The sequence below is a fragment of the Dunckerocampus dactyliophorus genome, chromosome 7 (genome assembly GCF_027744805.1).
Source record: "Dunckerocampus dactyliophorus isolate RoL2022-P2 chromosome 7, RoL_Ddac_1.1, whole genome shotgun sequence".
NCBI classification, from domain to species: Eukaryota; Metazoa; Chordata; class Actinopteri; order Syngnathiformes; family Syngnathidae; genus Dunckerocampus; species Dunckerocampus dactyliophorus.
Genome location: NC_072825.1, coordinates 2,601,914 through 2,618,620, shown reverse-complemented (window position 1 = coordinate 2,618,620; position 16,707 = coordinate 2,601,914). Strand labels below are relative to the sequence as shown.

Here is a 16,707-nt window from a genome sequence, read left to right as displayed (position 1 = left end):
GGGAACCCCACAGGTCTTACCCATTTGGTCTGAGACACAGTTAACAATTCCAGCAAAGTACTTCCTGTCCTCCAGATAGGACTTGAACCAGTTTAGAGCAGTACCAGAGATTCCCACCCAGTTTTTCTAACCTCTGTAATAAGATCACATGGACATCTGTGTCAGAAGCAGCGCTCAGGTCTGGCAGAACTAAAACTGAGACTTTGCCTGCATCTGTGTTCAGACAGATATTATTTGTCACTTTGATCAGAGCTGTCTCAGTGCTGTGGTGGATTGCAAAGTATTAAACACATCAGTAAGTTGCTGGTATGCAACCTTTTCTAAGACTTTTCCCAAGAATGGCATGTTTGATAGTTGTCCAGTACTGTGGCATGAAGACTGCTCTTCTTCAGAAGATGCTTAACAGCAGTTTTAGGGCCTTTGGAAATGTTCCAGTCTGAACTGAGACATTAACTAGATGAGTGAGTTGTGGTAGCAAACTGCTCAGCACAAACTTTAGAAATCCAGTGGGTAATGTAACAATATCAACAAAAGAACACAAGTATTGCCTTTTATTACATACATTTGTTTGAGCAAAATAAAGTCAACCTTGCAAAATATCTCAACAAAAGTAAAAAGTACTATTGGTTCACTTTGTTTGGCTTTTTGCCTCCAAACCCAAAAGTACATAAGTAGCCTTGTTTATATTAGACCTGTCAACATTTGCATTATAAAGGATTTTTTTTACAAAATTGTTTATACAAATTGAATATAACAACACAACAAAAACAAAATAAGATACTTAACAAAGCGAACTGAAAAATATCAATCTCATCACGCTAGTGTCATACTGATACCACCGTTGGTATCGCAACTGTCGACATTTGTATCGATGCAGTAAGTAGTCCCGTCAGTTGCGTCTACATATTTAACGCCAAATAATTTAAGCAATACTTGAAACCCCAATAATCCGTCCTCTGTACTAAGAGTGTAACTGTATTAAGAGTTTTACAAGAAAATGAGAAAATACGCGCGCGCAGTGACGTCACTACGCAATTGACGTCGCCCATCGCTGCTGACGTGTTAGGGAAGTAGTCGTGTGCTGCCTGTAGCCACTAGCTTTTAGCCCTTTATAACATCACAAGCCTTTCAAGCGAGCCAGGCAGAATGAAATAAACAGTATTGCCGCATATATGCTTCATCAAATGACGACAGGAAATACACTCAACCACTCCACCACAGGTAGGAGACCTGACATGTACTGTGTAAATATAAACAGCTATGCTTAGCAGGAAGCCGTAAGCTCTTACAGCTCCGCGGTCATGTTCGGCGACACTTAACAGTTCCCTTATCACAAAACGCTGTCTCGTATTTGCCGAAAGTGGCCTGTTTGTTGTGCATCAGCGTCACAGTCACATTTGCAACGACAAAAGCGCTCATACCTGTCACTTGCCGTTAGGGATGTAAGTCTCTTTGTCGTAGACAATTCGATTTGAATCAATTTATTTATAATGACTGCTATTTGCCGGGGTGCCGTATAAAGGTGAAAAATCAGGACAATTCCAACTCCCAGGGGACCCAAAAAATAGGTAATTACTAATAAGACTAGTCATTAATTAATAAAGGGGTGAGAGGGGCAACTACTAACAATTCCATACTCAGTGTCATAACAATAGTAAGCGTGCAACATTCACAGAAACACACGGGACCGCAAAACGTCATAAGCTATAACAGAAATGAGAGGCCCATTTATTGCGCTTGATGACCATTACCAGCATTTTGGGAATGTAGCCACAAGTTATGTGCGACCTGTTTCGTGTGTGTCACAGATGTGCATCATGGATCAGAAATCTCTGCAGGTGGTATCGAACATTTCCATACTGACACTTAATTGGTTTGACCCTATCTCGGCCTGTCACGATAATCGATAAATCGAATGATAAAAAACAAAAAGTCGGTCATTTTGCTGGCCTCGATAAATTGACATTTTGCTATCGCTCCTCTCTCTCTACCGCACAGGCTGGATGACAAGAGGGCTCACTCTGCACATTGGTGAAGTTAGTTTCACGATGGACGTGGGATATTCGTCTCTGTTGCTGTTAATTTCACGTGGGCAGCTGGGTATTCAGCTGCGTAGCAACAGCGGTAGTTCCCCCTCACCGTGCCCAGACTGTCATGGTGCGGGGAGTTAACATGGGAAGTGTGTGTGGAAGTACTTCCCCAGTGGACCGCTCATTCACAGTGGCATGTCCTCACAAACACTAACCAGCCTTCTCCTGAACTAAACATGTTGAGGCGGCAACCGGAAACATCGGCTAAGCCAGCCGAACGTGAACCCAGTATAAGCTAGCTGGGTTAGCTTGGTTTAGCGGAGCATGCTAATGCGGGTGTCTGTGTGTGTGTGTGTGTGTGTGTGTGTGTGTGTGTGTGTGTGCGCGCGCACACGCCACTCAGACTGTGTGAGTTGTGCTTTCGTGCTTGTTAATGTAACCCAGCGTTTTAGGTTGGTCGCTGACTTGCGTGTGACAACAGCCACGGCTTCAAGAGCTATGCCCCTTAGCCATAGTCGAAACACATTTTCAACGCGTCACTCTTCACACTTCTGGCCTTCAAAGTAAGAGCGGCGCACATCCTGTCTAATAGTGTTAATACAATAAGGGTGTCATAAAAATAGCTTACATTAATAAGGTTATTACAATTTCATCTGCAATTTTATTTAAAAGCTCTTGACATTCCAATTACGATGTTAAATAATGTTGCTTTTTTCATATTGCTTTTGATATGATGCACTCGCATTATTGTGGCATATAATTATTGAAAAATGTTGTCAATATCGATTATTGACAATAATTTGTAGGAGTAAAATTTGTTTTTGTGACAAGCCAAGCGCTATCTATAGGCTGGAAACTTAAAAACATCTTTTAAATTTCAACCAAAAACGCAGTTGCATCCTGTGTAGCATGTCTAAAAATGAACCGTAGCTTTCTTTGACTGCAGGTGCGGTTGAATCCAGCGTAAACCTTGAATGAAGGACTATAAGCGGCAAGCCAACAATGGGCAAACAGAAGGTACCAGATCTCTACAGAGCCCCCTTTCCCCTCTACGCCGTTAAAGTTGACCCAAAAACAGGGTTGGTGATCTTAGCAGGAGGAGGAGGGGCTTCCAAGACTGGCATAAAGAATGCTGTGGTGAGTACTGTGCATAAGTGATACAGTAATTCCAATTATATCATGCATACATGTCTACAGTTAATAACGGGTTTATATTATAAACCATTCATCAGTGTTATGGCCCAATTTTGGTACACTTTTGAATATAAAATAGATTCTTTTAGAGGTTTAGTAAAGAAAACTGAGGTGGTCAAAATGCTTACCCCCCCATTTACGTTAGTGCTTTAAAAACACACCTGAGCAGTCAACTAACACTGAATCTTATTTAATTGGCTCCAAGAAGCAGGGTTAGTATCACCTGACCACTTGATATAAAGGGACTGGTCTAGAGTTGCTCTTAAATCTTGTTAGGAAGTGAGATCATCCTGCCAAAATGTCAAGAAACCAGTCCTGGACGTCAGACTGAAGGTAGTAGATGCTCACCATTCACAGTCCGACACGAGCGCACGTCTTTCTCTTTTCCGTGAGCGCTAAAGATATAAAAACAGATAATAAGAGGCAGGTAATTAATGCACGTAATGGGACACACCTTTTTCATTCGTTTGGTCACCAGCCAATCACAGGGCACATATAAACAAGCAACCATTCACACTCACATTCAAACCAATTTGAACTGCAGCTATTTCATATGTTAGTAAGTGGGTATTTCGATTAATAGAGTAATCGTAAAAAACATTTTTGCTTGGTTAAAGAGCAGTTATAAATGCACAAGAGAAAATAAAAAAAATCACTAATGAACGACCAATTGGTTTAATTTCTCAGATAATCAACTGTTTTATTGCTTAAATTGACATTGTGCATAGGAACAAAGTGTATTTTCTTAAGGCTAATGGACTACATGATGGTGCTTTTGTAGATGAACTTATCCATCCCGGACTGTAACTATTTGCTGGAAAAGGAGAGAAATAATAATTACTTTACTAAAACATATAAGATATTGAGTTTTTGCAGTGTTCAAAGTAAAATGAAGACACCTTCTGTAGTGGAACACATTACTCAACTAAGTGAGTGAGACACCCACATCCTTGTTCTATTACACACTATTGTCTGCTTGAAATGAGCAGCTAATGATTAGTGAGCTAAAATGTTTTCATTTTCCATTTAATAGCGGGCTTTCTACCCGGAATAGGTCTGTCCCAGACCGCACGGTGGCCTAGTGGTTAGCATGTTGGCCACAGAGTTGGGATATCTGGAAGATCTGGGTTCAAGTCTCCGTTGGACATCTCTGTCTGGAGTTTGCATGTTCTCCCCGTGTGTGATTTCGTGAAGGGGGCTAATCATTTTGACCTTAACCCATGAATACGAAATCATGGACATGAAACACACGTCCTTGCAAAACAGACTTGCGGCTTTGTCCTTCAGCACTTCCTGGATCTGCAGTTGATTGGACAAAACCAGTACAGCGCCAGCCTGCTTCACTCGCATGACACGGACACGCGTGCCACCATGAATTTGGCCATAGGCAACGGTGTGATTGCCGCAGGTCAGGACGGAAGCTGCTCTTTGATGGCATTTGAAGACTGCACACAGAAAACTGGAACCAACGTTGATGCTCATGATGGTATGATACGTGACTGCGCTTGGTATTCACCCACTGATCCTACAAGGAGCATCATTAATGCTTGTTCAATTAATTTACAAAAGTAAAATGTGTTAAGGTACTGTATATCTTCTAAGTAGCCTTGATGGCATGATGTTAAAGCTACGTCATCATGATTTGGTTAAGCGGCAGTGGAATACAGGTGGTTCTCGGGTGTTCCTATAAAAGAATCATATCCCCAAGCATGCTGTAAGGCAGGGAGTGCTCAGCCCCCGGGCCAACTGTCAGGCGCAATGATTAAAAACAAAAAAAACACTGCTAAATAACTACATGAAATTTTATGTAAAGGGATATCTATTTTGGAAATATTGGCCATTATTTTATTAAAAAAATAATATAGTTAGGAATCGCCCAGTTTTGAATGTTCATGTTGTTTATGGCAACCTGTCCCACTTTGTAAGACATTCCTTGAATGCACCACCTGACTTTCTTTCTCCCGTGCGGCACAGATAGACTACTATACTGTGTTTTTCCCATTTTTCTTTCATCTCACATTTGGTCCCAAATGCTGATGCTATGTGGGAATGCATAAAGGTAAGATTTGATGACGTCATTAAGTGCTAATGTGCATATTTGTTGGCTGCGCAACCTCAAGTTCATTCATGCAAGCGCACACATCAAACAGCGACGTATAATCTTCTCCAGGCTCATGGATGGTGGATCTGTATTCATTTTGTGCTTTTAATTTGATGTTGTTACTGTCTTAGTTTTACACAATACATAATAAATTACATTGCTGTAATGTATGCGCTGAGTCACTGTAAACTATGGAGCATGCGCGACAATCGTTACGCTGCCAGCACAGGCTCTCACGTTATTTAAGAGATGCACTGTCAACCGGTAGCTAGTCTTGCGATACCCGGTGCATGTCTCTACAATCTATTCATCTAAGGATTTATGGCTGATTGTTATCCATCCAGGAGGCTGCTACCGATGCAGCTGTATCTCTCGCTTGTCAAACCAAATATCCGGTTGCATCAGTTTATTGTTTACAACCCCAGTACCAAGTAAAAAGTTTGGACGTTATGTATCGGATGTGGGAATGTTGGGTTTTTGGCTAACGTTAAGCTTTTGGAGCACCCTTCTCAAAGTCTTCTTGACCAACAATGTGGGGGCTATTTTCAGTGTCACGACAGTCATTTGTGATTTCCACAGATCTGTTGAATTAAACACGCGTATATCTTGAAACATCTTTGTCTTCCATGCAGAGAACAACGTGCAGCAAGGCACTGCCAGGCAACGAGCCGGCAGGAAAACCAAAGGTGGTCCGGATGATGCTTGCGTCTCTGGGGACAAGTCGCATATGAAGGAGGAGACGGCACATATCTCTGTGACAGGAATGGCTGAACTGCAGTCAGATGTAAACCCTCAGGATCCACTCCAAAAGGTGGTCAGATTTAGTCCTGACCTGAGCCTGCTCCTCACTGGAGGCACAGATGGACACATCAGAGTCTGGGAGGTGAACACGCTGTACTTGTTGCATCCAGTGCTTGTGTCCTATCTACTATTCATTACCATGCAGTGTATCAGTCAGCTAAAGCCTACACTTTATTCTGTCCAGTTTCCATCCCTGAAGAAAAAACTCGACTTCCAAGCACATAAAGGAGAAATTGAAGACTTGGACCTGAGCAAAGACAACAAGGTGACACATTAACGTCTTCTGGTCTTTCTAATACAGGACATTGATTTGTAACTCAACATGTTATGTCAATATGTTACAATGTGCGTTGTTGTCATGCAGCACCTGGTGACTGTTGGCAGGGACTTTGCTTGCAGCGTGTGGAGCAACGACCAACTAGTTATGGCTCTGAAATGGCATGAAACAGTGTCTCACATAGCTGAAAAGACATATCGGTATATGGCTTGCAGGTAAATTTAATGCATTTCAGCATACAGTGGATTCCCGCTACGAGTGAATGGTGAAAAACCCACGAGTAATTCATACACCCGTAAAAATGTCTGATGGGGAGTGGGGTGGGGGAGAGGGGGTCAAGAGGAGGCAAGGTGAAGGAGGGAGGTGTGCCTAATCGGTGATGTTATTGATCATATTATTTACACATGCGCAAACAGCTGTTAAATGCAGAAGATGGCAGTTGTAGAAGCTTCAGCTTGGACATGGAAACAAAAAAAACAGCCACACGTCACGAGCAAATTTGCGGAGCCGTGAATGCTGAATCGCGACTGTGCGGGGATCCACTGTACACGGTCATTAATAACATGAGTATTTACTGAACATGGCCGTTCTGGTGTTATGTCAGGTTTGGAACGGTAGAAGACCACAAAGATGCACTGAGGCTTTACACGGTTCAGATCCCCCACAAACGAGACAGAAAACCTCCGTCTTGTTACCTCACAAAGTGGGACAGCAAGAACTTCCTGCCCATGCTCACGGCTCCGTGTGGGGTAGAGGTTATCTCCAGCCTGGCTGTTAGGTACGTTTCAAATGCAGTCAAAATGGTCAGAGACCACACCTGAATGATCAACCTTTGTGGTTCATATACTGTAGCGTCACCATAGCCATGAAAGTCACATTAATTTGGGGCCCTTGGTGTTTTATTTGAGCTGTTCTTTTTCCAGGGTGGAATAATTATACCAAAGACACCTTCAAATTCTACTTAAAAACAAGCAGCTTGAATTTATGTTGTATTTTCTCCACAGCGGAACCTTGGTTATCGTCAGCATCTAAACCTGTTCATGTTCAGAGCTTCAAAATGCAAAACAGAAGAAATGGGAGTGAGACAGTTTTTTTTTGTTGTTTTTTAGTAAGCAATTTAGTGCAAACAAGCATGTGTTCATCAGCTGATCAAACGTTTAAAACTATAGCTAAACCCCCCCCCCCCCCCCCCCCCCCCCCCCCCAAAAAAAAAAGAAATAAAATGTTGAAAAAAGGAGTCCGTAATGAGGAGCTGCACCATTCTTGTTAATTTGGGCATGCTTGAGGCTAGAGTTTCCACTATGGACACATGACAGTGTCAATACCCGAAAACAACACTGAATCCACATTTTTGCCAAGATTTTGCCTTTTAAAGGCTGTGCTCTTCAACTTTTGATCAGCTCATGAACAGCCTACTTGACTTTAATGCTTCGTTGCAATACATTGCTTACTTGAAACATTTCTTTGTCTCGCTTCCATTTCTTCTTTTTGCATTTCGAATCTCTACTTAGAACCTCCTTAAGATCCAACAGTGCAAAATGTACATTCTTGTAATTTTTCAACTTTCAACTGGAGAACATCAACTTTTAAAAGTTGACAAATAAGCACCACCCTGTTTCTCCAGTCTTCTTAGGATTGACACATCTGACCAAAAAAAAAAAAGACTGCAAAATTCAGTCTGGCTTGTGTCAATTTCCGAGCAGGGACTTCTTTCTATGTCTCCATGATAAGTGCACAGGCACATCTCCAAAAATGAGAAACTCATGAAAAAGTTCAAGTGAAATGCATATACAATGAAGATTCACTGCACATGGACTGAAATATTTCAAGCCTTTATTTCTTGCAATTGTGATTATGTCCTACAGATAATGACAACCACAAATTCAGTGTCAAGGAAATGAGAGTATTATACAGGATCAATTATATTTGAGATATTTTATGTTCATTTCTATGCACTCAATACTTGCTTGGGCCTTTTGCATGAATGCGGCCTGGCATGGAAGCGCTGCTCAGGTGTAATGGAAGGTTGCTTTGATGGCAGACTTTAGCTCATCTGCATTGTTGGGTTCTCTTCTTGGTTTAAATACAGTGTTCCCTCGCTCCATCGCGGTTCATCTTTTTTAGACGCGCTGTTTTGCAGGTATTATTACTGCAATTTTTGTGTTCTGCGGCCTTATTGGCTAAAGGAGAATCCGCCCATTGTCTTCTGTGTCCTGATTGGCTGTAGACCATTGTCAATCAATCTCCTTCCTGTTTCCTGCTGTCTGATTGCTAACAAACAGCTTGCAGAGACTCCGAACTCTGTATGTTTGCACGATTTCTCCCTGACAAAAAACCCACAATGTCGACGAAATGTTATGCACCCAAAAGGCAGAGGAAAATGTTAACCGTCGCACAAAAAGTGTGGACATGCTGAAGGAAGGTAGATGTTACACGGCTGTAGGGCGCCATTACGGAACACTTGAATCTTCAGTTGGAGGAGGAGGAGGATGAAAATATGATGACAGGAGCAATCTGCTTTAACAAGGATACAAAAAGCGGGGCAGAGCGGCGCCAGGACGAAGAGGCACGGTCAGAGGAGTGGAAAAAGGCGCGAGTCACTTAATTTCAAGTGTCCACCCTCTTAGGTCGAGCATTAAAATTTTTACTAAATTTGAACTTTGAGAGTGTTTAAACAAGAGAAATGTGAGAAAATGTTCATGCCTGTCTGAGAAAAGTATATAAAGTGTATGCCGAGGGCTTTTACAGCCTTAAAACACATATAATCATTGGAAACAAATAAAAAGTTGGCTACTTCACAGATTTCACTTATTGCGGGCTATTTTGGGAACCTATCCCCTGCGATAAACGAGGGAACACTGTACACTAAAAGCGTAAGTGATTAAGTGCCCCCACGCACTCTTGAGTTTTTGGACAACATAGGAAAACACCTTGTCATGCTTGTAATCAAAACCTCGTCTCTACAGTGACTCTGGAACATTTCTTGGACTTGGAACTGTGACAGGATCAGTTGCAATCTACATTGCATTCTCCCTTCAGGTAAAGACACAGTGGACACTGGACAGACATCATAGAGCAGGGGTCTCAAACTTAGATGGGGGCCACTCGAGGGTAGAGCCTTGGTGGGGCTGGTCCGCATCAAGTATTCAGGCCATAATCACGTTTCAACCAAGTAACTAACTTGTCAGCAAACACCGCCAGAAGCTGCCACCAACCTGAGCTATGGTACGCCATTAGTGATTTAAGAAAAAAGTATAAAACAATATAATATTGAGGCACTCCCACTTCCCAGCGGATCCCGAGGCGTTCCCTGGCCAGTTGAGAGACATAGTCTCTCCAACGTGTCCTGGGTCTTCCCCGAGGCTTTCTACCGGTCGGACGTGCCCTGAACACCTCCCCAGGGAGGCGTCCGGGAGGCGTCCTGACCAGATGCCTGAGCCACCTCATCTGGCTCCTCTCAATGCGAAGGAGCAGCGCCTCTACTCCCGAGTTTCTCCCGGATGACAGTGCTTCTCACCTTACCGCTAAGGGAGAACCTAGCCGCCCTTTCAGTCACTACCCAAAGCTCATGACCATAGGTGAGGGTAGGAACGTAGATGGACAGTAAATTGAGAGCTTTGCCTTTCAGCTCAGCTTCCTCTTTACCACAATGGACTGATGCAGACGCCGCACAAATCCGCCTCTCGCGTTCCATCCTTCCCTCTGAATCCCTGACGCCACTTCCTGTCCACCCATCTGGAAAACATTTATTGAAACACACACCAGCATGAGTCTTATTTGCCTTAAATAGCTCATTTTCTCTGATTATTTCTACTATATTGGGCAATATGAGTGTAGGGGTGACTATAGGGGTGTTATTTCTTGTCTAGAGTCCTCTGATAATGGTAAAAATTGTATTTATAAGGTTATCAAGTTTTCTATACTCTTAAATACAAAAATATTCAGTTGATTAATATTGAATCCTACTTACCCTACTATATTCACTTATCATGGTTGAGTCTGGAACCAGTTAACTGTGACAAACGAGGGATTACTGTATTATAATAAAATTACTGCAAATTACTTGCGGGCCGCAAGTGGCCCGCAGGCTGCGCTTTGGACACCCCTGCGCTCAATGTTGTCAGGTAGGGGCCTACAACATATAGTCTGGGCTGCGGGCCGTGAGTTTGAGACCCCTGTATTTGCCTTGCTCGGATCATAATTTGGTCTCACAGTGTGTGTGTGTGTGTGTGTCTGTGTGTGTGTGTAGAGATTGTACTATGTACAGGAGTCCCATGGCATTGTTGTGACGGACCTGGCCTTCCTTCCTGACACGCTCAAAGGCCAAAATATCAAAGGAAACAATGAAACGGCCATGTTTAGTGTCGCTGTGGACAGCCGCTGTCAACTACACGCGATTCCTAACCCAAGTAAGTCCTGAGCCGCCATCAGCGCAGCGACTCCCACACCCTCCTGATGTGCCTTTCTTGCTGTTTTCTCAAGGAATGTTTCCCATCTGGCTGGTGTTGTTCTTCTGTGGCCTGGTGGTGGTGGGAATTGTCCTGCTTCTTCAGTACTTCTTCCCAGGATTTTTTTAAGTCATGTTTATAACTTCATAGTGTTCTGAAATGTTTTTACTTCAGAGCTTGGATCAGTCCTTATCCAACACATCCACCAGGGCTGACCTTCAGCTGCTTTTATGGTGTCCCCCAAATTTTTCCCGACACAGGGTTGTGATAGCTTCGTGGAACCACAGAGGCCCAAACTAGGATTTAACTTGCTTTGAATCTTTATCCATTTAAAATTACATTTAAAAATCGAAGGCCTCTTTGAATTGTGAGTGTTCCAAGGTTGGGAATCTTTTATTCAAATATTTAAGGATCACCTTAACAATAGAAATGACGCCATTATCTAATTTAATTTGGAGGTATTTTGTTTACTTACAAGAACACGCCAGTGAAGTAAGTGCGTGTGTGGGACCTTACCTGTCATGAAAATAAAATAATGAATAACTTGAAATAAATTTTAAGATTTGTACACTGCTCTGTTCTAAATGTATTTTTGGTATGAGTCCAATCTTTATTTAACGTTTTCTGAAGGTACACGGTAGAAACCGGAGGTGACGGCCATGAGTCTTTTGTTAGTATAGTAGTGATGGAAATGTGGCTCTTTTCAGAGAGCCGGTTCTTCTGGTTTGGCTCACTAAAAAGATTCTTTTTCGGCTTCCAAAGTGGCTCCTCAGATTATTTGTGTAAAATTAACCACCAATGTAAAAAAAAATACATTATATCAAATGTTTATTTAAATGTCATTGAATAGTTACAAAAATGTTATAAGAACAAAGACCCATCACAAAAGACAAAATAGGTCAAACTCTTCATAAACATTTTTCACGAACAAATCGACTCTACAGCACCACAGTGTGTTTAACCCAAAGGCACCCCAAACACCAACAAAGAAGCCGACGACCACCAGCGAAGAAGAAACGGCTAAAAAGTTTGGCTTCATAAAAAAAAGTGTCGAGTGCAACATTTGCAACTCAAGGATAATCATGCAAAGGAGCGTGCACAGCTTCTCTGTTGCCGTGTCCGTGTAATCTGCCCAGGGCCTTCAGAATCAGGAGTGCTGGCTCATGTCACTTAAAGAGATAGTTGGGATTTTTTGACATGAAGTTGTGTGACATCCCCATCAGCAGTGTAGTGCATCAACAGAGACTTATCCCCCACTTGGTCCCGTGAGCCCAGTTCTGGTCGGATTTCGGTGAAGAGCAACGTAGTTCCCGTTAGTTGCTGGGGCCACTCAAGTAAAGAGTTTGGCTTCTCAAAACAATATGCGTTCAAAAGAGACACTTGCATCTTTATCCACTGTGGAACACATATGTAAACAACACATCGCAGCCGTCTTCATTGCACACGCATCAATGGGCAGGGGATGGCGCGTATTGATGCGGAGAGAAAGTAACGCCGAGAGTTATGTGACGTCTGATTTTTCGAGGAGGCAATTTTGTGATGCAAATGTATTACTCATTTTTAAAATGGGCCAATGAAAAAAACAGCCGTGGGACGCAAATGGCCCCAGGCCGCACTTTGGACACCACTGTATTAAGAGCTGGAGTCCCCACTGAAGGCCCAGGTACCGAATGCAGTGGCCACCACTGCAGGTCCTACATTAAAGTAAAGTCAGATACATGCAGTATTTCACTTGCTCTGATTGATGACACCATACATCAAAGTCACACATTCCTCTCTGATAATGTCATAAAGACAAAATGCTCTGCCTTTAAAGAACCCCTTGTAACACTGCAGATGTGTATGAGAATGCTCTGCAATTCAGAATTGTGTTTTTGAATCTCAGACAGTTTAAAGATGAGGACCAAGAGCACAAGTCATAGATCTTGGATTAAGCAGGGGACATAGAGCGAAGCTAAATTGGTGGTTTTAGGTGGATAAGTTAAGGTCAAGTAAGCACAGCCACACCAACTGAAACCAAAGCCTAGTGGTGAAGATGGAAAGAGTGAAAGATGACTTGAGGGCACAGGTTCAAGTTCTTGAAGAAATCAAGAATATTCTCGATGAGCAAAACCGCTTCCTCGGTGAAGCTCTGCTGGAGTGTCAGAGCCTGAAGATGGAGACAGACACCGGGCGCTTGAGGGGACAAGTCAAGTATCTTCAAGAAAATGAGGACAATCTGACAAAGGAAATTGAGTTCCTCTATCGTGAACTTGCCCATCTGCAAAATCAGAGCGTGAGGATTGGGAAACAAAATGAAAACCTGCATGCGGTGGTCAAAGTTCTGAAAAAAAATGTCAGCATCATCAATGAAAGTGCAGAGAATCTAATAGCTGATTTATATCATCTGGAATCTCAGAGGGACAAAAACCTAACAGAAATGTATAATCTCAGAACGGAGGTGCAGACAGTCAGATCTATGCTGCAAGATCAGGATGATCTAACGAGGCGGATCGATGAAGCAGAAACTCTGATTAAGAATGGATGGGTAGAGAATACTCATTTAGGCAACAAACTGCAGGACCTTGAGGAAGATAACACCTTCCTGAAAAAGCAGAATGAGATGATTAGGGAGGAGTTGGAAAAAAGTAAATCTGTCCAAAACCAACAGAGTCAACAGATTGCACACCTAAAGACAACTTTAAAAGATCATGAACTCTCCAGCGAGGAAGTTCAGTTTCTCCTCTACAGTAAAGACGACACAATAGAAAAGCAAAGAAGGAAGCTAGATTACCAAGAAGAAGTCACAGAGGAGCTTAGTGCTTTCAATATCAGCCTGAGACAAACAATACGTGATCTTCAAGGTCAGCTGGAGCAGACGGAAGAGTTACTTGCAGCAAAAAGCTGTACCAAGGGTCTGATGGGAGACTATGGGCAGCCTATGGATGTAATGGAGCTGGACACTCGGGAGAAAGATTTTCAAGAACAGATTGAATATTCTGAGCAATCCAGTCTGATCAAGTGGAATCAGCATTTCAATCATAACCCAAGTTTAAAGATGGAGACAGAGAATGAAGATCTGAAGGCACGTGTAAAAGTTCTTGAAGAAACAAAACACATTGTAACAGAGCACAACAAATCCCTGAGTGAGGAACTGAAGCTGCTTAAATGTCGCTGTGAGAAGATGGAAACAGAGAAAGAGGGATCGAAGCCCCCACCAGTTCTTCAAGAACGTCAATGCTTTGTCGACGATAAGAATACATTCCCTGACGTGCTGGCTAATCTTGAAATGCACGGTGTCAGGACAGACAAACCAAATGACACCTTGGCAGCACAGGTCACAAGTGTTCTGAGAGAAAATGAAAACATGACAGCGGAGAGGTCAGAGACGCTGCTGGCCGACTTGTCGCATGCTGAATCTCAGCAAGACAAACATCAAATGGAGATTTATCGTCTGAAAACAGAGATGCAGACCCTAATAAGGAGGGTGGATGATGCTGAAATGCTCGTAGAGAGAAGTAGGGCAGAGAACAAGAAGATGTGCAACACGCAGCTTGAGCTTGAAGAAATGAATAGCTTTCTACAAAAGCAGAATGATATGATGAGAGAAGAACTTAGAGGAAATACCTCTGTTCGAAATCCACAGAGTCAACAGATTGCATTGTTTAGGGCATCTTTAAAAGACTGCGAGCTCCCCAGAGATGATGGAATTCAGTTTCTCCTCTGCCGTAAAGATGAACTGTCAACAAGGCAAACCAGGGAAACTGCTTATCAACAAGAAGTCGCTGAGGAGGTTAGCACTCTAAATATCATCTTGAGACAAACCATTTGTAATCCTCAAAGTCAGATTTGGCAAATACAAGAATTAGATACTGCCAAAATCAATTTGGACTGTCTCCTAGAGAAAGCACATAGGGTGGTACCTGTTGATGCGGGCCTGTACGGACTGAAGAGGAAAGACTTAAAGGCGCAAATGCAAAATCCTCAACAATATCAAGACTGTCTTGTTGAACAGAACAAGCTCATCGGTCATACCTTGGCACTGCCTGGACTTCAGAGCTTGAACGTGGGGACAGATTATTTGAGGGCAAATGTCAAAGTTCTGGAAAAAAACAAGACTGGTAAATCTCATCATCTGAAGACAGAGAATGAAAATGCAAATAAAAGATATGAAAGGACGGAGACCTTTGATGCTGATTTGACCAGTACAAAATCTCAAGGTGACAAGACAACAGAAGTGACCCGAAAGGTGCATGATCAGACAAGGACGATACATCACGCTGTGTCTCCCAAGGAGAGAACACGGGCTGAGCATGAAAGGTTGAAAAAGAAACTGCGTGAGCTTAGTGAACAGAATAAGATTGTCCGAGAGGAGATGGAAGAATATCAAGCTCTTCAGGAACGGCATATTGCCCACCACAAAAAAAACGTTACAGATCCTGAGTTTCATGTTGACAAAGTGCAATTTCTCCACTATGAGCTGTTAGCAAAACAAAGGAGGGAAAAAGCTTATCGGCATGAAGTCACAGCGATTGACCATATTAATATCAGGTTGAGGCAAACAAATGTTGATCTTCAATGCCAACTGGAGCTCAGGCAGATGAAAGGATCATTGGCCGCATGTCGGAGTTTTGGGAACCGACTGAAAAGAGCAGAGGATCCTTTCGACGGGTGTGGTGGAGAGCCAAGAACTGAGGACGGCCCTGTTGATGAGGGCAGACTACAAACAGGAACTGAAGTGGATTCTGTTGAACACGACCTTCGAGAGAGAGCAGTTGAAGATACTGCTATCGATGAAGGCTGTCGAGGGACTGAGAAGGATTCTGTCAAAGAGCAGCTTCGAGAGACAGTCGTTGAGGACTGTGTTTCTGAAGGTCCTCTTGAGACAGAAAATGAGCAGAATTCAACTGAAGACGACTTTCTAGAGACAGAAACTGATGACGAGTCTGTTGAAGATGACCAAATGGCTCCAACAACAGTGGAGGACCCAGCTGATATGGTCTTCATTGAGAACATACATGAAGATGAAGACCTTTTGGAGGATTCTGTTGACGTGGGCCTCCTAGAGAAAATACATGAAGATGAAGACCTTATAGAGACAGCAACTGTGGAGGATTCTGTTGATGTGAGCCTTCTAGAGACCGAGGAAGATCATCTTGATGAGGGTGTTATAGAGACAGCAATTGAGGAGAGGCCTGTTTATTTGGATCTAATAGCAACTGAAGCGCATCCTGCTGATGTGGAGGTTGTGGAGGTTTCTCTTGTAGAGGACCTTGTAGAGAAGGTGACTGAGGAGGGTCCGCCGTATGTAAGCATGAGGGAGACGTTAACAACGCAGGATGAGCGGGGTGATGCGGTCCTCCTAGAGGCACTATCTGCCCAATTTAATGGTCAGAACAGAAGTCTTTTGTCTTGTTGTACTAAAAAAATCATGCGAGGTTTTAAGAAATTTTTGTTTGTAGGAATCATTTCCATCAGTGTAATTGTTACTGGAGCTTTAGTGGTGTTAACCATAGTTGGTACCTACAGTGACCTTTGTGAATGTTTTTAAACCTTACCCCAGCCTTTTTGTAAAAGCCTGAAGCAGTCTTTGTCCTTAAAAATGTCAAATTGAATCCATAACACAACCATACAAGCGATAAGGAAAGACAATGAAGTCATAAACAACGTGATGTGTATTCGGGCCTTCCATCTTCCCAAACTAGAAGATGATGATGATGTGACAAAGGAGCAGATCTGATGAGGCAAACCAGTTGAACAAAGAGCAGCAAGTATCACCGCAGGCCGGCCGCCGTGTGGGAGGGCTACTGTCGGTCTGTTAGATATAGTTACATATCGCCTCTCTTGGCACACGCGTGACCAGAGCAGACTTGTCTA

The 16,707-nt window shown here is 42.9% G+C and overlaps 1 protein-coding gene across 1 annotated transcript; it reads left to right on the top strand.

The window, feature by feature from the left end:
- Positions 1-1,048: 1,048 nt before the first annotated feature.
- Positions 1,049-11,424, top strand: preb (prolactin regulatory element binding). The gene is made up of 10 exons (XM_054783030.1): positions 1,049-1,221; positions 2,977-3,167; positions 4,512-4,710; positions 5,958-6,208; positions 6,311-6,391; positions 6,491-6,618; positions 7,008-7,181; positions 9,370-9,442; positions 10,653-10,812; positions 10,886-11,424. Exons 2-10 carry the CDS (start codon positions 3,033-3,035, stop codon positions 10,978-10,980), a joined length of 1,296 nt encoding a protein of 431 aa, XP_054639005.1. The 5' UTR covers positions 1,049-1,221; positions 2,977-3,032; the 3' UTR covers positions 10,981-11,424.
- Positions 11,425-16,707: the final 5,283 nt, after the last annotated feature.

Coding starts and splice junctions, on each gene's coding strand:
- preb (XM_054783030.1), top strand. CDS start 3,033: ATGGGCAAACAGAAGGTACCAGATCTCTACAGAGCCCCCTTTCCCCTC. Junction 7,182..9,369: donor ATCTCCAGCCTGGCTGTTAG/GTACGTTTCAAA, acceptor TCGTCTCTACAG/TGACTCTGGAACATTTCTTG. Junction 10,813..10,885: donor ACACGCGATTCCTAACCCAA/GTAAGTCCTGAG, acceptor TGTTTTCTCAAG/GAATGTTTCCCATCTGGCTG.